Source organism: Tauraco erythrolophus, chromosome 22 (genome assembly GCF_009769465.1).
Source record: "Tauraco erythrolophus isolate bTauEry1 chromosome 22, bTauEry1.pri, whole genome shotgun sequence".
NCBI lineage: Eukaryota > Metazoa > Chordata > Aves > Musophagiformes > Musophagidae > Tauraco > Tauraco erythrolophus.
In genome coordinates this window covers 6,801,190-6,819,555 of record NC_141486.1, presented here as the reverse complement: position 1 = coordinate 6,819,555, position 18,366 = coordinate 6,801,190, and the positions used below count along the sequence as shown (strand labels likewise).

Genomic DNA, 18,366 nt, shown 5'->3' with positions numbered 1-18,366 from the left:
GATGTTTCCACAGGGACAGAGTAACTGTGCAGAGTGAGAGGATGAGTTTTTCAGGTATCGTATATAAGTGTACGATGAGCTGGGACTGTCTGTGTTTGTTTATAGTTCAATTTCTCACACCTCAGCTACTTAATAAACACAAAATTTCTTCATACAGAAGGTCTAAAAGGCTCACAGGTAATCAAACAGCTTTTCTAGTGGCGTAGGCTCTGTTTCCACTAAAACTGTAGTATTGCAAGACAATGACAGCAAAACTATCACTGCTGTGATTACTATGTGGTTACAGCTGAGGAGGAAAACACAGAAGAGGACTCTGTACTCAGAGAAGAGGGCTATTGTCACAGTTTATCTGAAGAGAAACTATTTCCAGGTATCAAAGCAGGCAGATTAATTTCTACCATTTCCATGATGCATAAAACCAACACCTGGGAAAGTGGCAACTGGAGAAAATAATGCTGTTCTTCAAACAGCAAGTCTTGGTACGGACTGCTCATTTAGCAGCTCTACAATCCCTGTTCAAGACTGAAGAATTGGTTCAAGGTTCCAAAGAAAACCCCCCTTCTAAACTTAAAGAATAAAAAAATCCTAGTGGCTAACAGTCCTCTAATCAGTTGTGCCCCAGAGATATAGTCTCTTCAGTAAAAAAAAAAAAAAACAATTTCTAAATGAGTTGTAAAAGATACTGGCACACCCGAAGCTCTGTGATGATGCCTATCCCTGTCACCCTGACAGAAGCGCTTTGCTCTACAGCACCATATGTCAATGTCTCTACGTGAATATTAAGGCTTCATTGGGACAGTGAATTATACTTGATTTATTTTTCTTAAAGCTTATCCTTGTTCCATCAGTGAACCATTTCTGTCCCCCCCTAAATTAACCATTACTTGCTATGCCTTAATACTACAGCTACGGGCACCAGCTTGCCTCACTAACAATATCAGAGTACTACATATAAAACGCACGTGGCATTTGCAACATGTCTCTAAAGATTCCATTGCAAGTTTGCAGCTAATAGTCAAAACGAACATATTCCCCTGCACTGAGGTTCCGGTCATAGTCTTCTCCTTTCCTGACAAAAATCACTTACGACTGGGAGCTGCAGTTCCCCAGTTTTGGCAGCAATACCATTTTGACCAGTTCAGCTCATTTCAAACAGCAGTAACATTAATCCTATGTAGCCAGAGAGGTACAAGTAGCCAGAGAGGCTAAGTAACTCAGGATAAGGGTGAGCCAGAGATTTTTGGTGCAGTACATTTGCTAGACAGATTTCCACTGAAGATTCTGGTACTGTTTATAACATGCCAGAAGGGAGTGTCATTTGAAATACCTTGAAAATATTTTACAAAGCAGATCGAAGTACTCTGGGTCACAGTTTGAAAGGTTTAAGATAGCATGGCAGACCTCTAAAAAGCAAGCATCAGTCTTACACCACTTGTGTACCTCTTGTCAGGTGGGTGTGATCACACCATGAACAGTGGAGAATTTACACTAATGCTTACTGCACTATGGGCTAGTGCTTTTAATGAAGAACAGTCACTTGCTTCCTGTAGAGCAATACATTTGAAAACCTGACACATTCAAGTGGACACCTGCATGGATAAGACAAGAAGATACTCATCAACTTTGCCACTGATGTGAGTAGAGGCAGAAGTCATCTGACCCAATACCCCATTTAGTCTCTCAAACAACTGCAGTTGTTTCTATTCATTTGTTTTGCAATATTTTGTCCAAGACAAAAGGAGAGTTTATAAAAAGAAAAAAATAATACTTACATCTCTTATCTTCTTTTCCCACCTTCTGACACGCTTTGTAATTCCCAGCATACATGTTACATAGCAAGTGTGCATATATATATATGCGCATTATATAAAATATATATTTTACATACACACTAAAGGTCTCTTCACATCCGTATTACACGTTCTGCAGAATGCAACTGCAAACAATTCAGAATACCCAACCGATCCAGAAAGGGGAAAAAAGAATAAGCTACCCAAAATCCCTAGGAAAGCTTCGCACTTCTTGCAGGTACCAAGAGATCCCATTTTCTTATGATCAGAGGAATAGTTATATTTCTGCACTGCTTTGCTCCCCCTAGACACACCCCACTCTGCAGTTTCAGTGTTGGGAAGTGCTGGTTGCTCCCTTTCCACTGACAGTAACGTTAATAAATTATAAAAGTTTCTCTGAAAGTGCTGCCTTAGTCCAGTCCATCATGCCATGCTTTCCCACTCGCCCTGTGGCTCTGCTGAACCATTCACCACTTTCTTGACCTTTTTCATGCCCTCCATCACTCCAGAAGTTGTCACCCTGGAAGAGAAGGGAGAAACATCAGAGAACAGAACTTGAACTGTAACATCCGTTTCACCAATAGTCTACGCTTATCTTCCTGTGCACATGAAATAAGACTTCCCAAATATCTCTTTACCCAGATCTAGTAGTCTCAATGTTTGTTCTTCTCTTATTGCTACCATTCTGCAGGCCAGGCATCATCTTGGACACAACACTGATGGGCACTGGGAGCAAGGACACTGTCCTTGAGAGCCTCAAGGCCCTCTTTATCTATCATTAAACTAAAAAATAATATTTGCTTGTACTTGAAAGTAGATAGCAGGGATGGTTAAACAGTTAAACCAGGTGTTTACTTGCTAAAGTTTGAGCAGCTTGCTTGAAAAACATTTTGCTATACAGCTGAATACCCTTAATTCTGTGCATTAAAGACTTTGCTCTCCATTTGCAATGCTTTTAATAGGTACAACATGTTATACAAACGCACACACACAAGACAGTGCCTCAAATGAACCTTATTAGCTTAATGCACACCAACTCCTGTTAATAGCAAAATTACTCAATGAACAGCAACAAAGCAGAAGAGAGGTCATCCTTTTTATACCATCCAAGATTTCATGGCAATCTGACCACCGAACTATAAAGCCTCACAATACCATTCAAACATCAAGCAGACTGAACTGTTTATCCAGCCAAAACAGCACCACTCCTCTCCAAACTACCTTGGCTATCCAACCAGCCCTTCAGCCTGGTAGCCTTCACTCTTGCTATACAAAACAGGCTATTCACATGCACAAGACATATGCTTTACTCTTTTGCACCATATGATTCTCATTCCATGCAGGTATTTTTTCCCTACAAACGCGCTACAGAAGTTATTTTGGATGCTGAAAGTAAGAGTGCCAATAGCTCAATGGATTCACAAGGGATGCCTTGAAACATACATAAGACTGTCCTGTTCAAAGATGCCACTGTCAGTCTTTGTGTGCTTTCACCTGCTCTTTACCACGTAAGAATACTTTATTTGATCAGACTAGCTAACAACATTTTCACAGTATCACCCAAGAGGAGACGTAATCTTCAGATACATTCATCTGATAATGCCTTTAGTTCATGTTAGGTATCAGCTTCTGTTCATGTACTGGAAAAACAATTTACTCAAACTGGTATGTTCAATGACTCTCTAGTAGTGGTGATACTGGGATCGTCAGTGATTCAGACACTTTAGAGTGGGCCTAGATGAGCTTCAGTTTAAGGCAACAGGAAAAGGTGAGAAGAGTACACATTAAATAGCAACTTTATTTCCTATTGAAATTAAAAAAAAAAAAGCAAGAAGAGTAAGGAGGTTGTTTAAAGGAGAAAGATTACATTAGCAAACATTTGCCTGGAAGAGATCACATCAATCTTATCAGCACAGAGAACATGTTCTCTTAAGTTCTCCCTGTTGACATAGGTTGTCCCACCACCACATAGGAAAAAATCTGGGGAAACATGAGCTAGACAAAACCATCAAAGTAGATGCATAACTAATTGGAAAAGCATGCATCGAGATGCACTTAATGGTTTTCTGTCAAAAGTGAAAGAACATTGAGTGTGGTTCCAGGGAGGTCTGTCCTGGGTTCACTTCTATTCAATATTTTCAGTAATTGCCTGGGTAATGGGATAGAGAACTTGCTTATTAAATCTGCAGAAGACAGTGAGCGCTACATATTTGAGAACAGGACTAGAATGCACAAAGATTCTGGCAAATTGAAGTAATGGTCTGAAAAACATGGGACGATGCAGCGAGACAGCTACAAAGTTACTCTTCAGAAATAATAAAATTCATAATTATAGAACAAGGGGCTAAGTCTCAGATCTTCAGGGAGAAGCTGAAGATTACAATGGACTACAAACCAAAAATGAGCAACTGACATAGCAATGCCACAGATGACATACTGGGATATATAAATAGCTGTTTTACACATACATGACACCTAAGTAGTCCTAACACTTGACTCACAGCTAGTAAGATCCCACCTGGCACGCAGCCTAGCTTTTAGTACTGCACTCTAATACAATTACAAACCCACTGCACACCAAGATGATGACAAAAGTGATGAGAGGTTATGGCTAAGGGGGAATGAGCCACTTCGCACTTTCATGGAGGGACAGGACCGACAGCTACATACTGAAATTGCAGCCAGGTCAAGTCCCATCATTTGTTACCAGAGAGCCCGTTTACTGTTCCCCCCCCACCCTCAACAGCAAAGAACCAGCAGAGATTTCGGGGTGGATTCCTCAACAGTGAAGGGTGAAGACCATCTGATGAGCACTGTTCTTGTCTTATGACAAGTGTATGGCGTAGCTCCTGAGTCCTCATTTTCTCAGATTGTTTGTGTACAACGGGCAATTGTCCCTCTCAAAATCAGTTCAGCGAACACGTTTTAGTGCCTAGAAAAATAAGCGTATCAGCACGAAGACCGAGCACACTGCGATTCTCTTTTTAGTCCTTTGAGCAGTCTCAGGACTTCAGTTCTGACCTGCAATACTGCAATTAAACATTCCTCACCTGCAGTTTGCTGAAATGCATTTCTAGCCCGCAAACTAGCAGCAGCTAGAATACAACAAATCCTTCTCACTAAACCATCTCTCTCCGGAGAGAACTTCTGTGGCTGTCAGAGGGACACCTACCACAAATGAGGCACCAAAGGAGTTCCCTGAACACTCCCTTGCACAGTGGTACACGTTGCAGAAAATTCATTTTGGGCAACCTGGTGTAGCGGAGGGTTTCCCTGCCCATGGCAGGGGGGTTGGAACTAGATGATCTTTGAGGTCCCTTCCAACCCAAACCATTCTGTGATTCTATGATTTTTTTTTTTTTTTTTCCTCTCCAAGGTATCAAGGAACAGCTAAACATTCAGAAGCATTTTCAGCCCTCCACAGAGGTGAATCTCAGCTGTCTCTTCTCCTGTTTTTTTGTTTGTTTGTTTCATAGTCCAACGAGAAACACTGTGACACTGGCAGCAGCCAGCCTTTACAAGCTATTGCAAACTGGAGTGAAAACTGATCAGCTATTGAGCAAAAAAGCTGATCTCTGCATGGGAAAGATGTGCTAGGTGAAGAAAATAACTTCTAATGGAGAGTGTCATGAATCAGTCTGCCATGAAGCACAATCTGAGAGAAAGCAGAGAAAAGCAGCCAAGCAGGACTTCAAGTCTCAGCACAGAATAGGTTGCCTCATGATACAGTGAGAAACTCCAGATCCCAAGGCATAAGTAAAGGTAGGTCAGTGTTACCACAACAGTTCACTATGTTGAGGCTGGTTTGGGTGTCAAGGAAAAACAAAGCTAGTCTCCATGCACTCAGTAAGATGTATTTACCGCATTGAGAACAAAACCATTAATGGCTTTTCCTGCAATTCTTCCTCCAGTGGAAATATCTTAACCCTACATGCATCTATGAACATCATTCTCAACCAAGATCTGCAGAAGAACACTTTGGTACCTAACATTTAAAGCAAACTTACTGACCTAATGCAATGACTTACTGCAAGAGTCAAAAAAACCCCAAACTGCTTCCTTTCCCCTTCCTCACCCCCACCTCATCTACTGCACTGTTTATATTTTTCTGTTCATGCCCCAGAAATGACATTAGGACTGGAAACCTGACAACTCTTTCTGCCAAGTGTGGCTGCACCTTTTCAAAGAGAGCACTTCAATCTAAGAGACCGTCAGCGACAAGCCCACGTACCGACAGAACGGGCTCAGGAGGTGCCCAGCACGGAATGCACAGAAAGCCACTTTGCTGATGATGAATGGTTTTTGACCCTACTGGAAAAAGAACAGACTGGTCCTTAGTTCAGGTTTAGCCATACTCTCCTCTCCACCAGGACAACTTCTTTTGAGTCTGGTATAACTGCAGAGAAAGTCCTGTAACATTTGTGGGTGCTTCCTCCTAAGAGAGGTGTGTTAGGTGAAGAGACGTATTACAAGTTACCTTTGCTGTTCTTGATCTATATTTTATTTTTGAGTTACAAGAATTTAGAAAGGGAGGATTTGTGCCTTATGTTGCTTCTGTCACAGACATTTAGTCTTTAGATTTTTCTTGAAACTTCACAGATTTCCACACTGTCCTTAACAATATTTACATTTAGTGCCAGACTGAGCTTTGTATAGTTTGCACTGCATGAAAACAACAGGCATAAGCTAGAGAGCTGCACTTAAAATGTCCTATTTTTTGCTGGAAAGCAAGCAAGCCTGGAAAACAGGCTTGATGACCTCACAGCTCTCCCCTCTGTTGGCTCATAGAAATGTTGAATTTAAAGAAACTGAACGCTTCTGCAGCAAACGTTTGATTTTTGAAGAGAGCTTAATTTTAACAAAAACCCTCTAGGAGAGGAAAAGCACCATCAAACCTGGCAATAAGACATGGCAGAAGACCATGAAGTTTGAAGTTTGCAGGCTTTTACCTTCTGCCCTAGCCTCTGAAGACAAGTGGGTATTTATCACATGAAAGACAAAACACACTCATGCAATGGTTAGTCAGGATGCTGTCAGGCACTTAGTCACTTGCTCAAGCAAGCCTTGATATTTTTCCCCCCACAGAAACAACACTTAATATTTATAAAAGCAAAAATAGGACCAGCAAGACCAAGTCAACAAGAAATTCAACACAATTTCATTGCAGTGCTTCGCCTGTCATAGAACGTGTATACACCGTGCTTTTCAAATCCGTGCAAAATTAACCCCCCTGATGCAGCTGGGGAAGACACAGGTCATATCCTGCCAAGTGCCCAAATGGAGTAAAACTTCTGGTGAATCAGATTAAAAAAATTCAAGCAAGGCTAAGGGGAACAACCCACAAGGCACAACAATAGAGGCTCCCAAGGCAAAGAGAAAAATGCCTGACTGGGAAAACGCTCACAAGGAATTCTGATCCTCGAGTTTCTAGTAAGGTCTATTTCACTATGGCAAGATGTAAATCACTTAATTAGTTCATTAAACTTTCTCCAGTTTATTTCTGGCAGATTCTCTTAAATTTATCAGCTTCTCCAGTTTACTGAAATCACTAAATATGAAAGGTGTCATATTATTAGTCCTTAAAAAAAACCAAGTAAAAATTCATTAAGCATGTAATGCAAAGTCAAAAATCACTCTAGCGGCAAAAAGGAAAAAAAGCTCATTTCTACACAATCACAAACCCTGCCACATCTTCCAGTTCAGATAGTGCCTTCCTCATGTGGATATTTATTTACCAGCTTCCAAACTGAAACCAGTTTCTTAGATAAACCATATAAACACCTTTAAGTGACAGTGATTTTAAGGTCACTACCCACTAGCTGGATTCCACTTGCAACAGTGGGTCTATTTTATAGACCCAAAGCAAAAATAGCTAAGCACTTGGAAAGATCTTTGTTACTAGAGATATTTCTGAGAAATTAAACTCCTTGCATGACATATCAGGACAGATTCTACCTCAAACCTCCTTGTAGCAACTTCCCAATAAGATCCTTTTCTTTCTGAGCTAACTATGAAGGCAAACACATTTTTTTGCTCCTGCAATAAAAACTGGAACGTTGATTTGTTTCACCCAAGATAAGGTAAAGGAGATTGCCCACACTGGAAAAACTCTCAGGAACTGGCTTCTGAGCCTATATGTGAATCGCAATTACGCATGAAACGTGTAACTACTGAAGAAATTAGGTTAGTTCTGCTTCTATTAAGGCAACAGAGTCTTACACAATTACAGCTGTATTCAACATCTCTAGCGTGCTGAATTTCTTAGGGCAGTTTCTATCAGGGATTCCGAAATAGCAGTTATTTTAAGTCCTCAGAAAAACACCACAAAGAAAATGACAGGGACTTAGCCTGAGCCCTACTTTATAATTTCTCCAGACTAGCTCAGGTCCTACTGCATTTCTGGTGCCTTATGATTTAGTGGCAAGGAACAGAACAGAATACTGGTAAAAATCCATATCGTCAGCTCAGTGTTACTCAAGTTAAATTTCTGCAAAGCTACGGGCTGAACGTCAAGATAGAAGAGACCTTACACCATGGTCATTTATATTCTACAGATGAGTAGTTCATTTTTGGTGTTGGTTTGGCTGATTGTTTTTTTTTTAATTATGAAGCATTAATGACAATATGTAAGGTTCGTTGGTGTTCAGCAAATTAGAATAAACAGAGGCTTTTTTACTTGATATTTTCTTAGGCATCTTTTGGCCCCATAAAAAGCTTTACCAGCTTATTCAACACTACTGTAATATCCAGCTCAGAAGCTCCTATGCACATCAAATCTCTTTGTTAGTTTAACACACACCAAACAGACACCTCATCTTTAAATGTGTGGGCAGATGCTAATCTTTTTCAAAGATGGATTTGGAGAGATTAAAGTAAACTGTTTTTAAACATTACTTCTCTCAAATCAAGTGAAGAGGTTAAAAAAAAAGGGGGAGGGGGTTCTTACACAGCTTCCATCTCCAAGTCATCCTCATCATCTTGAGAAAGCTGTAGATAAGGGTTGTCTGATGCTGGACGGAATTTGTAACCAGTGAGGACAAAGAACACAAGTGTGGCCATTTCATCCAGCAGCTGCAAGTGAAAACACAAGATTGAAGTTCAGTTCTGTAATCCTCCATGGTCATGAAACATTTCTCCTCATTCACAAGGTTCAAGGTTTAATGGCCAAGAAGCCTGTGCCATAGCAGAAATAAAGCAATTCCTGTCCTGTTGTCATTAATTCAAGGCTAAAGGCTGTCAAGCCCTTTGTTCTCTCAGCTTTCCCTGTCACTTTAAATACAGTTACAGTTCTAGCCATCACTCTAGTGCTTTTAAATAACTACAGCAAGACTTAGCTTTTAAATGAGGGGGGAAAAAAACCCATAAAAATCATCCCTACATTGTTTGGTATTTTCAACAGTTAATATATTCCAAAGACTCCCTGCACAGTTACTTGGATTATATGTTAAGAAACCAAGTATTTAAAAGTCGCTAGGCAAATAAAGCCTGTAGATGGAAGAGCAAAAGCTTATTTCACTGGCTCCCTGGGGCCTCAATTACACAGGGCAAACCTGACTAATTTTTTTTCTCCTTTGTATGTTCTTGATTAATTTCCTTCAGACATTTTTAAATTGAAAGACTAAAAATCAATAATGCAATTACTTTCAGACATCTCATGTATAATCCAGCAGCCTTGCTGGACAAACATAAAACTAAAAATATATTCGTGCCACCTCAGGCACATAAGTGATAAAAATCAGGAGGAGACAAGGTGCAGCACTGTGCTTTCAGACGTTCTACTGCAACATGAGGAGCAATTTATGGATTATGGTTTTTTTTGTGCAGTTATATTTAAAGAAAAATATGGAAGAAAAAAAAAATCAAGGAATGGATGTATTTTCCTTTGCTGGCAAATACCTGGTACAACCATTTCCACTGGAATGGAACAGCAATCTTTATGAGAATTGCAATGATCCGTGTGAAGTAAATGTAACACACAATCTGGGAAGGAAAAGGAGAAAGCATCATGAGAACAATAGCACCACCCTTACAGAACCTCTTTTTCCAAAGAAATAACTCAAGCAATTACAGACAATTCATTACGTCAGACCAGCCTTATTATGCTCCTCAAAAAACACGGAGGATACAGGCTGAGGGCTCTACTGCTTGTTGAACGTCCAAATGACTGAAGCTATTGCTAACTTATTTAAGTTACAGCAGGAAATGCTTTAAGTATTAGGATTCTGTAGAACTTGAAGAATCATTATTGTAATTTATTACTCTTACCACTTATAAGAGTCTGAAATGAGGCCGCTGCAAATCATTAAGAAGCCTGTGCTCCCTTGGGAGGTATGCTCATGGCTCCCACTGTCTTAATCAGAAACTGCACACATGCATCTCAAGGCACCATTTGGTCCCAAGTTTAATTTTTAGCAAGTTTACAGTACGTTATTTAAGCCCATCAATTCAACTGGCAGCTCAAGCTGTCTCCAGAGGAAATCAGTAAGCGTTACAAATAGCTGGAACCAATTTAAAGATAGACAGAAGGATATAACACTAGGAAAAGACGGGAAGTTGCTTTAAGGATTGTAACTCAGTCAACTAAGATGCCAAAGCACAGCACTGCCACAGGACTAGGAACATCTCCACCACATCCACCAACTATAGTAACTTCCAACAAGTAATCCATCAAAAGGTTCCAAGTGCTCTGCATGCACATACAGGTGTTTTACTTACCATAACATAGTAATGTCTGAAAAGCTTCAGCTTTGCTAGGTTGATCGCAGCTATCAAGAGAACAGAGAAGTTCATCAGAATATCATTAAAATGAGACAGTTTCTTTTGATGCTTATCTGCACGGTAGGCAACTCAGGTAATCTCAGACCGGAACAGTTTGTCCCACAGCCCACTGGCTGCTCCGAGGAGTGCCAGTCTGGCTTGTCTATGTACTGGACGACAACTAGGCTGGAGTGAATTCCCTCTTAAAAAGGCAACTCAGTGAGATCTCTTCTACATTCAATTTTACATGCATGCACTCTGCAACACAGAACCTTCCTCTATCGCTTATCTGTACAGTCAACTACACACCGTCAACTCAGTCCTGCCAGAAGGGCCACGCGCCACTTGACAACGCCTCCTAGAAAAGTCGTCTTTTCCAGAGTACTTCCTGACCTGCTCTGTGCCTTCAGCTGACCTGAGCGACTTTGAGGTAATCATGGCTCTGGGAACCACTGCATCTTGTTGAACAGCAGCGTAAGTGTTGTAACATCTAAGTGGTATTCTCTATCATTCATGGCTCAGCCACAGGAAGTCCTGCTAAGTAGTTCTCACAGCAAACGCACGTGTTCCAGTCACAAACTGTGCAAGCTAAGGCCCCAGGCTAACCTGTACTTACTGTACAGATTACATCAGCTCTTGAGGAACACAGTAGATATTCATGTGAATGAGCAGAGGTCAACAACAGATGGAATGGCTGTCAACTCTGGTTTGAGAGTCAGGTTTTATAGATGCAGCAGGATTACAGACTCCTGGTGCTTTTGTGACAACAGGAGAAGCAAAGAGTCCAAGATATGTTGACAGTATACAGAGATGCAATTTACAGCCAATGAACACAAGCTGCCAGTTAGAAAAGTACTGCTGCATATATACTGGTATTCCCTCCAAACCCTCCATACAATTTTTTATCAGATGCAGAAGTGCAACACATTGTGCTTAAGTTCATCTGCACTCTGTCACAGAAATCATCCACTGCAAAAAACAGACTTATAAAAGGTTGCATGTATTTGGGCACAAGATTTTCTGGGTTCACAACAGTGCAAAATATAGTATTATTTATCACAAAGAGGATGGGATTTCCCTTTCCGTGACAAAAAAAAAAAAATGAAGCTTTTCTTATGGAAAGGTGTCAAACACAAAGTAAACTGTTCTAGGTGCCCAGTACATAAGTTACAGTGAAGACAGAAAATATTCTGTTATAAACCTACTTTGTATAATCTAGAGATCAAGAGTCACTTTCCAAAACTTACCTTTAGTCTTCCAGGAGAACCACTGGAAGCTATGGACACCTCAAGACAGATAGAAACCCTCCTCCAGCAGATATATTATGACAACAGCACCTGACTTGCACAAGGCATAAACTGACTGACGGGTAGATAAAAGCTCAGAGTAGTTTTGATTTAGTGCTGGCTACTGGCTTCTACACATTTCCCATTGTGATGTTTAACTTTTGACAGGAAGAGAAAGCAGAGCCAGAGCTCAAGAGGAAAAAGTAAACCCTATTTGTGAAGGAACACAAAGTTTGTTTCCATGCAGCTAAAGCTTATACTGTGCAACACTCATCTGAACACTGGTCAGACTGGGCTGGCTTTGGGCAAGACAGTGCTCATGGGGGCAATCTTACAGCACAGTATGTCAGAGGAACATCAGCTCTCAGCTTTGGTAGGATGCTCCCTCTGGACTGCAATATGAAACACTAATACAGAATAGCATCTACTTTGCAATATACAGTTCTGGACTCCAGAAGGCAATGCCCAAGCTCTAGACTTGCATCTGTAGAGTACTGGCAGTGAAGCACATGGCACTTCACTGGGCAACAGATGGCAAGACTTGGAACTGTTAGAACAAGAATATAAGTCCTTCACAGCTAAATCAACACTGAGACAACGGCTTAGCTAGTTTTCCCACATTTAAATAGCAAAAACTTACGGATTTTCATGGGTCTAGTGCTCTACTAGATAACCTAATATTAAAAACTTTCCATAATACAATTGGAGAAAGATTAAAGCATGTAAATATGCAGGACAAGTTCATTAAACTGTGAAGCAGGGAACCAATAATGTCCTATTTAAAGGAGAGCTACATTAAGTGTGACCATGAAGATCTTGTGATTTACCACATACCCGTTTGTACATAGAAGAATCTATTTTGAACTCAACACATTCATCTTCAAGAACTGCCACCAACTGGTGCAATGACAGGCCATGAGAATTACCAGGCTTTGTAGTTAAAGTAACACCAACTCAACAGCTGTGATTCAAACTGCCAGTCCATCAACGCTTTACAGTCAACAACTGAGTGAGCTGGGGAGTCATTTCTGTTGGATTCATGCAAGTGCACAGGAGGAAAGGACGGCGAAGCCAAAGATCTGGCTGCCAACTGAGGTGTCACAATGCCACCTCTCCCAGCTGACAGAGCACAGCTCAAGATCTCACCTACTCATCATGATAAACAATACTAAAGAGTCATAGCTTGGTACATTCAGATATCTAGAATGGCTAAGCATGGAAAAGAAGGGTGGGGGGAGGAAAAAAGACAACGACCATCAAGTAGAAAAACTGAAGAGCCACCCTGGAAGCTGGCTTGCTTATTTCTCACAACTAGGTGCTCTCCTCTAGCTACCTCAATTTCAGAAACTCTTCTCTCCACTATCAGATACTAAAGTCAGTATTAATGCATGTCTACAAAATTCTGCCAGGTTTTTTTGAACAGCTCAAAGTTACAGCACACACTGTTCTGGAGAAAGTCTAAAATCATCATTGCTTGGCATCAGCAGGCTGTGAATTGCTTTTTCACAGGCTGAATGTGCTCCAAGCAGTAACACTTGAGTCTCACTCACCATGCTTGGACACTAAGACTTTGATTCACCTTAGCCTGGCAGCGCAGACACTGACAGCAACACTTGCAAGGAGAGAGGCTAGGCCAGCAGCTGTCACTTACAACTTGAATCACTTGCAGCCTCAACCTGTAAAGCTGTGATAACACAGCAGCAATCACAGCATGCAGTAAAGGTTGGGTAAATTTATGTTTCGAGTATGATAACCATTCTTCAAGGAATAGTACTTAACTAAAGAGAAGGTAAAAAAGAAAGTGGAGACTTTCTACCAAAGGTTTTACAAATGAATTCACACTTGTGTTCCACCTCTTTTCATAAAGTAATTAAAAAGATAAAAGCCATCCTCCAAGAAAGGTTTATAATGTCGTCTATACCTTGCTTCCCTCAGTTTTCCCTCTCTATCACCATTTACTTTAACAGCTTGTGCCTGCAATAGCCAATCTGCATCGATCAAAACACAGCATACCACAGAATTTTGATCATCAGTCTCTTTTCCAGATTGCACCTTGTGCTAATTTCAAATGCTGAGACAGTCTATAAGATGGGGAAAAAGAAAGTCAGACCATCCACTACAGCCTTGCACACCAGACGATCGCTTTTTGATGATTAAATCTGACCTCCTTAGAATATGTATGTAATAACAATGAGAGGACTGCAGCTGAGGGCACAGGGAGCTCCAGTCCAGATCCTGTAGTATGCAAGGGCAAATCATAATGCATCTCAAGTGAACACATCAAAGTACAGCTGAGAATATTTCTGCAACGCTTTGTGTGCTATACTAACTGGAGCATTTGAGATGCAATCTGTCCCATTGCCAAATAGTAAATCCATGTTTTCTATTGCCCCCACTCCACAAGAATGAAGGCACACATGTAGATCTTGACCTCAAAAAACAACTCCAGGAGTAACTCTGAGAAGTATGGCCCCATAATCTCTACAGCACTCTGCTTAAAAGCATTCCTACACCAGAAAGAAGAGGTCGAGCAAACAGATACAGCAACTCTCAGTGTCATGCATTAGGAAGCAGCACAGACTAGTTAATCTTGAATATTCTGAAACACATTAGACATTTGGCACAAAAGTTCCCCCACTGGGGTCAGAACAGTGTCCAAAGTACAGGATAAGCAATGTATGTCCAACATCAACCCTGCATAGCTATCTAGGGTGCCTGGGAGTGGTACACTGGAACATAACAGGCCTCTTTCATTTTTCGGCTTGCATTTCTCAACATCTCCCAACTCTCCAGTGCTATCCATTGAGGTCTTGACACTTAAATCACTAAGCTTTATCTCAAGGTTTGAGATGCTCATGTACTGCCTGGAGCATGTTTACCCCTGTGCTACCCCCTCCTCCTCACTGGAGAACTGTGGAGGTGTTTTAGCACGGGTCTCCACGGAGCCATCGCCTCCAGCGTTTGCTGAGCTCAGCTGAGCAGACGGTGTTCTGCACCACACAGGACCAGGCTCTTTGCTCGCAGCGTTTTCATGGTACAGAAGCAGGAAGACACTGAATATGGCAAATGGGTTTTCCTGACATGGGGGCAAGCATGAAAGCATTAATCATCATTTACCCACTGCACAGCACTCAGGGAATGTTGCCTGGGAGCAACACACTGCAATGTATTTCCCCTAATTCTGCTGCCAACTATGACATGCTGCAGTGCTTCAGGAAAATAGCTAACTGTTCGTGATCAGACTGCACCGAGTATCACATCTCTCATCACGTACACAGAGGTACACACGGAACAAAAACTGCACTGAGGCTTCCAGCCCTCCATTCCTCCCTCAAACAAGAAATGACATGACACACAAGAGTGGGTTATGAAACTTGAGAGGTCCAGTGACCAAGAACTCTGAGTTTCAAACAAAAAATAAGCAAATTTAGTACAACATACTCTCTCTGCTCCCCTTTAACACCTCTTTCCCCCTGTACTTGGCACTGGTGAGGCTGCACCTCGAATATTGCGTTCAGTTTTGGGCTCCTCACTACAAGAAAGACATTGAAGTGCTGCAGCATGTCCAAAGACGAGCAACGCAGCTGGAGAAGGGTCTAGAGCACAAGTCTTACGAGGAGCGGCTGAGGGAACTGGGATTGTTTAGCCTGGAGAAAAGGAGGCTCAGGGGAGAGCTTATCACTCTCTACAACTACCAAAAGGAGGTTGTAGCATGGTAGAGGTTGGTCTCTTCTCCCAAGTAGCAAGCAATAGGATTAGAGGAAATGGCCTCAAGTTGCACCAGGGGATGTTTAGATTGGATATTAGGAAAAATTTCTTCACTAAAAGGGTTGTCAAACATTGGAACAGGCTGCCCAGGGAAGGGTTGAGTCACCATCCCTGGAGATATTTAAAAGACATGTAGATGCAGTGCTTAGGGACCTGGTTTAGTGGCAGACGAGGCAGTGTTAGGTTAAAGGTTGGAATCTAGGATCTTCAAGGTCTCTTCCGACCTAAAGGATGCTATGATTCTATGATTCTTCCTTTTCTCATGATTCCTGTAAACAAGGTAGTGCTAGCTGAGCAGCTTTCCAGCCCAAACCATTCTAGCTCAGTTTGCAAGGTTGATTTCCTTAAATTTGCGAGACATCTGTAATGCAGATCTAGAAAGGGACAGAGAGCATGGGCTCCCATCCAAAAGAAGATACAGCGACAGACCAAAGAGTTGCAGCTAGGCACTTGCTTATGTCTGAAGGTGGGAACTTTAAAAGGAAAAGAAAAAACTTCTAAAAATGGGATGTTTATGCCCACTGCTGTGCAAGGTAAGAAGCCTGTGTAGATCAGATATTTTGCTTTAGAGTTAAAGATCACCTTCAAGAAATAAAAGCAAACAACCAGGCAGCTCAAACTCAACTGTATCACTGTGCCATGCCTACTCTTCACTAACAATCCACAGCAACTGTGCATGTAAGGTCTCTCTGGATAATTATGGCTTTAGATCCATTTCTCTAGCTTTCTCACCTCAGAAAATCTTAAAAAAAAAAACCTAAAATAAATCAAGTTTAAATGACCATTAGCTAGTGACTCTAAACCACTGCTAATTCTAACAAGCCTTTTTAATAACTGTACATTGCTCATACAAAGGCCTATGGCAACCACAGCTCTACGACTAAACGACTGGTAGTCTGACCAGCCTTCTGCTTCATTTCTAGTCTAGTCACACTGCAGTCATAGCTGCACTTGACCCAGGGGAGTGCTACCTAATAAACAGGTTGTGAAGTAGCTGGAAGAGAACAAGACAGACAGACAGTCAGGAAACACCACCAGGATATTGAGCCATGAAGTCCTGCAGTTGTTAGTTCTAATAGACGTGAGGAAGCAAAAATAATTTTCCTCAGGTCTCTCTCACCCGTGAGAAGGTCACCACCAGAAGACTCAGCACCAGGAAAAACAGCTATTGAATTTATAGTATATAATTCCCCAAGACACCCTGTAAGTTAATGAAGTCTGTGTGAGAGAACATGGAAAGCAGCCTTTGAGGTAACACTAGACAATAAATCCTGACAAGCAATAGGCAGTCCAACCAGAACTGTCCGTACAAGATTCGGTGAGCTCTAACCACAGGACAGGCAGTGCAGCAGTTAAACTGCATATGAAAGGATCCAGTATATTTTCCAATTTCAGGAAAAAAACTATCTTCAACTGTGGAAAAAAAAAAATCCTGGTGATTTTACAATTAGCACTGGTTCTATTCTTCTCATGAGAAGACAGACACTGAGCATCACCTCTGCAGAACAGGCCCTCCAAGGGAAGCCTACAGACGTAAGAGTATGTGGTTCTAGTCAAGAACATTCATTGATAAGCCAAACATGAATGATTTCCCCTTATTACAGTGCAACCAAATCCCTTTTGGTTTTCTCAAGCAGGCACGCTAGCAGCATGACATCATCAGATAACATTCTGCTTCTGCTATCACATTGCCATTCACTTGCTCCCCAGGGGCTCCTATCAACAGCCTCTAAATACTCCAACCACACTGTATTTCACAAGTGAGTCCCAGCACTGTGGCTGTCCTGGCCACAATCTGCTGCCAGCCTTTGCAATGTCTTCCCTGAAAATTTTTCCTTAGCTATTCTTTTATTATTAGTGTAGCATAACACAGCTGCTAAGTCCCTCTCAACACACAATTACTGAGCCTGCAGGATCTGCACAACCAGATGGTAACATCAGTAGGTAAAGCGTGGTAATAGCAGTAGGTGACTCACAGCAACATTCATGATAAAGAGCATCACGGAAAGCAACGCAAAACCAAGGACTAAGAACAGCTCTTAAGGGCTACGGTGCACAGCACTGACTATAAAGACACGACCAGTTGTTCTCAGATCACCAATCTTTTACCTTGATACACTAAAATTCATCCTTCAGAACTGCTTGGATTTACTCAGATCTGGATTCTACCTGTTACGATGAACAGTGGTCAGGTCCAGTCTCTACGCTGAACATCCCTGATGTTGGCCACCTCACTTTTCTCCTTCACTCAACATGTTTTAAGTTAAGCAAACTCCATAGCACCATCTTGTGATAAGAACCATCAAGTGCAAGGTAGGCATGGGGTGATCATCTGAGGCTACAAGATGTGCTACAAGAGTGTAGAGAGAGACTGCTACAAGGAGTGTCTAAACTTAAGCCAACGTTGTAACAGTAAGAGCATAAGTACCCTAGAACATATACTCAGTTGAAAAGGTGACACAAATTCATCAGTGAATGTCAGAGAACCCATGTGAACATGCTGATGAGAAAGTTACCAATAACATCCCTTTACATTATCAACACTAACCTCTCTTACATTGGTTTCTCTTGGAAATTAGTATTTCCCCTCCTTTAGGTTTGGATTACTTTGTGTGTGTGTGTGCATGGTTGTTGTTTGTCTTTTTTAACAACTTTGAATCTCAAAAAAAATGCTGGGGTCACCTTAATTATTGTTTGAATTAAACAGATGGAAAGAAAAGACCATCTGTGGTCTGCACAGAGATGAGTTTAGTACCCGGCCTTAT

General features: G+C 41.4%; 1 protein-coding gene across 2 annotated transcripts in view; it reads right to left on the bottom strand.

The window, feature by feature from the left end:
- Positions 1-273: 273 nt before the first annotated feature.
- GPR107 (G protein-coupled receptor 107) overlaps positions 274-18,366 on the bottom strand; it is a 36,883-nt gene continuing 18,790 nt past the window's right edge. For both annotated transcript variants that reach the window (XM_086625392.1, XM_086625393.1), the window contains 4 exons: positions 10,506-10,555; positions 9,687-9,770; positions 8,737-8,861; positions 274-2,310 (listed from right to left, as the gene is read on the bottom strand). In XM_086625392.1, coding sequence (XP_086481518.1) covers positions 2,214-2,310; positions 8,737-8,861; positions 9,687-9,770; positions 10,506-10,555 — 356 coding nt within the window. In that variant the 3' untranslated portion in view covers positions 274-2,213. The remainder of the gene's footprint in view (positions 2,311-8,736; positions 8,862-9,686; positions 9,771-10,505; positions 10,556-18,366) is intronic.